This window comes from Teleopsis dalmanni, chromosome 2 (assembly GCF_002237135.1).
Source record: "Teleopsis dalmanni isolate 2A chromosome 2, ASM223713v2, whole genome shotgun sequence".
Classification (NCBI taxonomy): Eukaryota; Metazoa; Arthropoda; class Insecta; order Diptera; family Diopsidae; genus Teleopsis; species Teleopsis dalmanni.
In genome coordinates, this window is record NC_051847.1 from 194,344,479 (window position 1) to 194,352,221 (window position 7,743).

Below are 7,743 nucleotides of genomic sequence, written 5' to 3' on the forward strand. Positions count from 1 at the left end.
GCCTTCGGCTTTTTGTCACAGATGTGACCATTGTGCCACATTGGCTGTCTATTTTCGAGGTAAAGTTATTTTTACGCAGCAGGTGCTTTCAATTCATAAACCACTCTGTATTCTTTTAAATCAAAATCTCCAATATAAGTTTTATTTTAATCTTTGTTTAAAGTCTTAATATCCATTTACTACTAATTGAGCTCACAGTTTTTTGATGTTAATTTAAAATACATAAAAGTGTATTCTGTTTAATTAAAAAAAATAACTTTCAAAACGAAACTCCTTTTCTCATCAACATTGTCCCTTTCTTATTTAATGTCTATTAAACTGAAACCAAATCTTTGGATTCGTCCACAATATTAGAAAGACCTTAATGCTACACCACACTTGTCATCCAATCTCAATTCTCAAAAGATGATGACAACAAAAACTCAATTAAATCATAAACTGCTACCAGTCTTTCACATCATTCAATTAATTCTGATTGATATCAACGTCTACGTACACCTCAGAATACTATCAAGAAATTTTTTCAGGCTGAGATTTTAATTGAAAACAAATCCCTATGCTTATGTAGTACACTTTCATCTATGCTCACTCATATATGCCTACGTTTTCAGTAAGAAAAAAAAAACTATAACTGAACTTAGTTTAATGGCATGAAGTGCAATGCATTTCGTTCCATAAAGTCCTCTGTTTGCCAACAATTTTATGTTCAAATTGCCGGCAGACGAGATATTTTGTGGTCTTGGATTTTTCCTCGTAAGCTGAATTGATTGAACAAAAAATTTATGGAATTCGATTTTATGCGATTACTTAAATTGTGTTTAAATTGGAAGTGAAATTGCAAAAATGTTACAATAATATTTGTGCGAGAAGGGATGAAAGTGTACCGCACTTAAAGTGTTTTAGATCTAAAAAAATTTATTGAAAATGAAATTGGATATACTTGTTTTAAAAGTGTTGCATATCAGGAATTATAGTTAAATGTGGAATATGGTAGAGGGTTCGGTTTATGGTGAAGCCAGGCAACGTGACCTTAGCAGATCTTTGATGGAATAACTTAGTCTAACCACTTAGAAGACATACAACCTTTCATATGAAGACCAACATCTATTGGGAATATTATTTAAAAGTTGTCGGCTTTAAATATTCCACCTATCCCAGATTTAATGGCATAATTAAGTGCAACCAACTAATAACTCTGCTATTGAAAAGTTGCCGGCTTTAAATCTTCCACTCATCCCAGATTTAAGCCAGATAATTAAAAATAATGTAATGTAATAATAATAAATGTACATTTGTCAATGTTTATTCAGTGTTCTTTTAACTTAATGCATTCAAATACCTTCATTTTTAATTAATTTAATGAAAATAATAATTTTGTTAATTAATTAGAGTGTGCATGTATTAATATGATACAAATATATATTTAACATATATATAATATGTAATGTACAATGATAAAATTATTTTTTCTTTCAATCCAAGCATAAGTTGTTCTTTTATTTGGAGCTTATATTGATAGAATTTAAAATCTTTTTAAAATCTGTATATAAAATGTTTATAAACATTAAAATTCACCACAGTGCGCATAAAAGTATGCTTCAGCTTGCGTTGAGATGTTTTGTATTTGCTTGCAGTACTTGTTGAGTGTAGTAAAGCATAATATTCAGAGAAATCAAATTAAAATGAAAGAACATTTTAAATTGAAGTTTACGTAGTTAACGTTTACAGTTTTGGCTAAAAATATTTCCATTAAAGATACAAAATATGTCAAGTAAATGTTTGCAATTTGTAAATGCAAACTAATCCTATTATATTTGGGGCACAAGTTAACTAAACTTTAAAACGTTGAAATATATTTGATATTTCTATTTGATATTTCTATTTGATATTTAAAGTGAAATTAACTTTAATACCAAATATATATTAATTTATTTATAAACCATTAAGGATTGTCTTCAAGATGTACGACGAAACGTTGCATATCATTCATTTGTTGCGTTAGCTCCTTGTAGATTATACATTGTTCTTGATGTGCAACTTTTGAGACAACCTCATACGAACGACCTATTGCTTTAAAAATTTTAAAAATAGCTTTACTTATATTTTTGGAGCATCCAGATAATATAAAGAATGTAGTTTATGTTACTTATTGTAGGACATTTTCTTTAATAGCATTTTCTTTAATATCTGAAATAGTTTTTCAGACATTGAGGTTTGAAGCTGTAAATTTCGCTGATAGTAAAGAGCATTTTATATTTTTTAGATCACCGATGAAATAGCTGTTCTCGAAGGGTTAAGCTCGTAATATTGTTTCACTGATATAATTTGAATTTGCTTTTTTTGGATCAGAGATAAATTAGCTATCTTAAAATGGTTTAGTTTGTGAAATTTTTGATTTGTAAAATTCGAATTTAATTTTTTTTGGTCCAGAAATGAAATTGCTGTCTTCAAAGGGTTAATTTTGTAGCATTATTTCACTCGCACAATTTAATTTTTTGGAATTAGCTATGCACCACAGAATTCCAGGTGCCATAACGATCCTAAAAGGTTAAAGTTTGTGAAATTATTTTAATCATATAGTTTAAATTTGTTAATTAAATAATTGATATTAATAATAATAAATTTAAAATTATTTTAACCACGACCTTTTGTTTATTGTTGTCAAAAAAAAAAAAAAATTAAAATATATTTTTTATGATATAAATATGTTTTGCTATTAAAAAACAATAAATATTTCGTGTTGTTAAATAAAATTTGATGTTGGAAAAAAATATTGAAATATATATCTAATATTCTTTCGATAATATGATATCCAATTGAACAGAATATATTTGGTTTTTGTTATTATTGCAATTCTTTACATTTTACTGCTTCTCTGGTTAATAAAGTTTCAATGTTTTAATTGATTTTAAATAAATTTAATTAGAAATTAAAAAAAAAATGTTTTTTGTTGTTATTGTAATTTTTTACTTCTATTATTTATTTATTATTTACTTCTACTCTGGTAAAATAGTTTTAATCATTTTAAATAAAATTGTTTAGTATTTTCTATTTATTTTATTTTTCCATATATTTTAATAATGTATTTACTAAATTTAAATCTATATTTAACATTATTTTTATAACTTTAAAATAATAAAATTTTCTATTTTCAGTGTCAATAAGTCATTTTGAATATCAAGATATACAACATACATTAAAAAACTGATTGGAACTTAAAGATTTATGCTACTAATGATTTAAAAAACTATTTTCAAACGAAACTGCAAGCAAAACCGTACCAAACAAAATACTAGGATAGAAAGTAACCATAAAAACTTTAATGGAACTGAGCTGCTTACAATGTACTTATCTAAAAGTGGACTGAAATGATGGAACTCAAACTTCTATTTGCACTTACTTTAGTGTAAAAGTTTTCACAGTGAAATTTATCATGTGAAGAGTGTGGCCTAAGCAGCTTCCAAGGATAATTACGTTGAGAGGCAACGATAAAGATGCAATGTTCGCAAAAAATGCATAGAAAACAGAAACAAGTTGAAGGAAATGCATAGCATGGAATACCAAAATTGTTACAATCTGTGCAGGAAACACAAACTGCAGCTGGAAAATGTAAAAAGTAATTGCCACATATAATTAAGTGAAATTCTAATAACAAAAGCAAAGCACAACACAGTAAAAATGTTTAAACTTTCTGCTTAGTAAAGCATTTTAAGTATAACACTAGAGGAAGAAGGAAATAAACAGGATAACCAACCCTCCAACAGAAAAAAATAAAAATAAAAATAAAAAATAAAACGTTATGGAACAGTTTGTACGTGAATATGTTGCTCGCAGCATGTTACCACACTTGACTGCAACCGAAGCGAATCAACAACTGGATAAGGCCACAACCAGCAGCAGTAGTAGCAGCAGCAGTAGTAGTAGTAGTAGCATTGCTGATATTGATGTAGACAGCAGTAAACTTTATTTTATTGCACAACAACAACAATTGCTCAATAATAGTGATTACCTGCAGGACAATGATGCCTTGACTGCAGCTGTTGCAACATACAAAACAACCTACAATGACACATCCACAGTATTAATGCTTACAAATGTTGCAAGCAACACAATTGACAATTTTACGAATTCAGCTTTAGCAGTGGCTGGTGCTGAAGTTGCACGTCATTATGGTGCATTCGGCAATGAAGCAATCATTGGCAACGAAACATTCCTTAAAGGCTACAATGACTATTTGAACTTTTCCTGTGATGGCGAAACGTTGAGTGAAGCAAATGTCACAGATGAGTCGCCATTGTCAAGTGTTTATTTTAAGACAGCCGTCTATCTACTCTATATACCTATATTTGTCTTTGCTCTGCTCGGTAATGGTTTAGTGTGCTACATTGTGCAGTCAACACCACGCATGCGTACAGTGACGAATTTTTTTATAGCAAATTTAGCTGTCGGCGATATACTAATGTCACTATTTTGTGTACCATTCTCGTTTGTATCTATTTTCATACTCGGCTATTGGCCATTCGGCATAGCACTTTGTTACCTGGTCAACTATTCGCAAGCGGTATCGGTACTGGTGAGCGCTTACACATTGGTTGCTATCAGCATAGATCGTTACATTGCAATCATGTGGCCACTGCGTCCACGCATAACAAAAAGGTGAGTTTTCAGTTAATTAAATTTATTTATTTATGAAAAGAGTTTTTATGTAATATGATATTCATTCATTGTTTATTCAACGCAATTCTAAAGTTATGTGTCAGTTCCTTACTGATAAGACAATAAGCCAACCATTGTTGTGACTACATAAAAGCAATTGGAAAAGTTTTACAATTTATCAAGCAGCAGACACAAAGTGCTTGCAATCAGTTACAAATCTTTGGCATGAAATTGCAGAAAGTTAAGCACACGCTCCACATAAAGCGTGTTACATATATATATATATATATAGATATATTTATATATATACATATTTAAATAGATTTATATAAATATAGAATTACAAAATACTATACAAACACAATATTTTGTTTCAAAAACGTTTAAACTTTAAAGCACGCTCACGCACCCAGAAACATGGTTGCTGATGTTGACATTTGAGGAAAATGTTTATAAAGTTTGTCGCTAAACAAAGTTTCGATAAAAAGTTTCCAACACCACAAAAGCTAAGTTAAGTTATTCATTGTGTTTTGTTTAAAGTTTTATTCTTCATATAAGAAAAGTTTTCTATGGTTGTATAATTAAAAATGTTTTTCTCTTTGATTAGTTTCCGTATTATTTGAAAAATTTTAAATAATATGTATTATTTATATTATAGCAAGTATTTGTATATAATATTCTAGAAGTAATGATGTTTCTTTGAGTCTTGAGACTAGAATAATAATGGAGTCACTAATTAGAAGAAAAGAATTGCAACATTTCGTTTTGATAGTTTTTTTTATTATCATCTTATTACTTTCATTTCTTCTTTTGTAATAAGAATATAATAAGGTATAATATACCTTTTGATTTAAAAGTAACTAAAATGTGGGTGTTCTGCTTCCTTTTTGTTATTTTCCTTCTTTTTGTAGAATGGCTTTATTTTTGTATATTGTAACTTCTGACCTAAAATTATATAAAATTATATATTAATAGTATGAATATGAGTAATAATTTTTGCAATGAGACTTTTTTTAATATTAAATATCTTCCAATTCTATCATCATCTTATTATTTTCTTTTCTTCTTCTCTATAATAAGGACTCTGTTCGGATGATGCTCATATTTTTATTTTCCTTACTTTGTATTAGAACTTTATTTTTGTATGTTGTAGAATTATATATAAATTAAATTATAGTACTTGATAACAGTCAAACTGGTATGGAAGTGCATTGAGAGCTGAACGTTCTTGGCTGGAACAAACAGGTTCACTTAATATGAATTCAGAGACATGTTGATATTTAAGGCAATGAAATGTTAGATAAACTTGCATGAAGAGGTGCGCTTTAATAATGACAGATCCTCTATCCATTCTTTTGAACGGCGCAGAGAAAAAGAAAGAGCACTTAATTGGGAAAAGCTACTAAGACTAAAATACTTTTAGGAACTGACAACCTAAAACGCTTCAAAGATTGCATAGCACAAACAAAGAATAACTTAAGAATTATAACCGGTCGCTATAGATTGAACAATCACATAACAAAATTAGGAATGCAGAAGAAAGTAAAACCGCATACCATGTGCTAGGGAAGTACCCGGCTCTGATGCACAAGCGGAAGATGCACCTTAGAGGGTATTTCATAGAACATAAGAATTCATAACTAGAAAAAATAGACCCTATATTGTCTTTCTTTAAAGCAATCGGACTTGGAGAAACACTCTTATCCGATCAAGGGGCACAATAGATCTTTTAAGTCTCTTTTCCACAATAATAATTTTAATTAATAGTTTCTTGTGATTTTATTCAAATTTTATAAAGAGGTGTTTTTTGAACTGTAGTGAACTACAACAACAAAAATTCTATTTTTATATTATTTTAATTAATTGAATTTTTGGCTGACTATACAACTGTTTCGAGTATTGCCAAATACCCATCATCAGTGGCCTTGGAAAAAATTCTTGTTTTTAATTATTCGTAAATAATTATTTTTGAGACTGTAAGTACCAGGAATCGAACTCGGGTTCTGTCAAATGTGAAGCTCAGAATTAGCACACCTTAACCAACTGATCCAAAACCGTACTTTTTATATTATTAAAATTTTATTATATTTTTTATTTTTGAAAAGACCTTTGTTTTAGTATTAAGTATGTTCAAATTTAAAAATATCGGAAATTTAGATCCATTGATGATTCCATTACCATATTATTAAATGCAGGTGTTTTGGTGATTCTATTACTGTATATTTTCATTTTCTGGTGGTTATATTGAATTTTAATTACTTTCTTTTCTTTTATAATATGTCATTAGTTCCGTATATCATACATTTCATCTAAAAATAATTAGAATGTAGCTGTTCTGTTGATTCCATTATTTTATTCCAAATTCCGTTACTTTTGTAATAGAACTCTGTTTTCGTGTGTTATACTTTCCAACCTAAAATGTCAAAAAGAATTTATTATTAATAAATATATATATATATATTGATTATAGGAATTAACTTACTGATACCGCTTAAAATTGGAAATGCTTAAAACAATTCGTAGTTTTGGACCTAAACATATCTGGATGGAAAATCTTCTGGTAACTCATTTATAGACTTTGTTTAATATTCATGCCATGTTTTTAGTGAAGTTAGTTAGCACTTTTTAACAGTAATGGCATTTGTATCAGTGTTTCTCAAATACTATTGAGTGTTTGATTGTTAGAGGAGCATATAAATTTAAGTGAAATTTTCCACTTTTACTAGGAACGTCCGTCGTTTAGAAAACTAAAAAAAAAACAAAAATTGAAGTTGAAATAAAATAAAACTAAACTTCTAATGTTAATAAAAAATTAAAACTTTTCAGAACTGTTCGTGACTGGTTCTGCTCCTAGAAGTTTTTTAAAATATATTTTTCCATTTAATGCATTCAATTGTTAATTTAATGGAAAAGGATGGAAGCAAAACTAATTTAATTTTCCTGCATATTGCATCAAGTTTTAGTTTGTTTATTAACAAAATTAAAATAAGTTAAATATTTTAAAGTTTTCCTTCAACAAATTAAATATTCATGAGCAATGTTAATTAAAATAAATCATGAATTAAATTTAAATTAATTAAAATTTAA

General features: G+C 28.2%; 2 protein-coding genes across 2 annotated transcripts in view; one reads left to right on the plus strand and one right to left on the minus strand.

Moving 5' to 3' along the window:
* Positions 1-3,799: 3,799 nt before the first annotated feature.
* LOC119676476 (RYamide receptor-like) lies at positions 3,800-5,125 on the plus strand. Its single transcript, XM_038087716.1, has 2 exons — positions 3,800-4,656; positions 5,053-5,125. The coding sequence occupies exons 1-2, from the start codon at positions 3,800-3,802 to the stop codon at positions 5,123-5,125; spliced, it is 930 nt and encodes a 309-aa protein (XP_037943644.1).
* Positions 5,126-5,506: 381 nt separating this feature from the next.
* LOC119676477 overlaps positions 5,507-7,743 on the minus strand; it is a 2,828-nt gene continuing 591 nt past the window's right edge. Inside the window, exon 3 of the mRNA XM_038087717.1 lies at positions 5,507-5,601. Coding sequence (XP_037943645.1) covers positions 5,507-5,601 — 95 coding nt within the window. The remainder of the gene's footprint in view (positions 5,602-7,743) is intronic.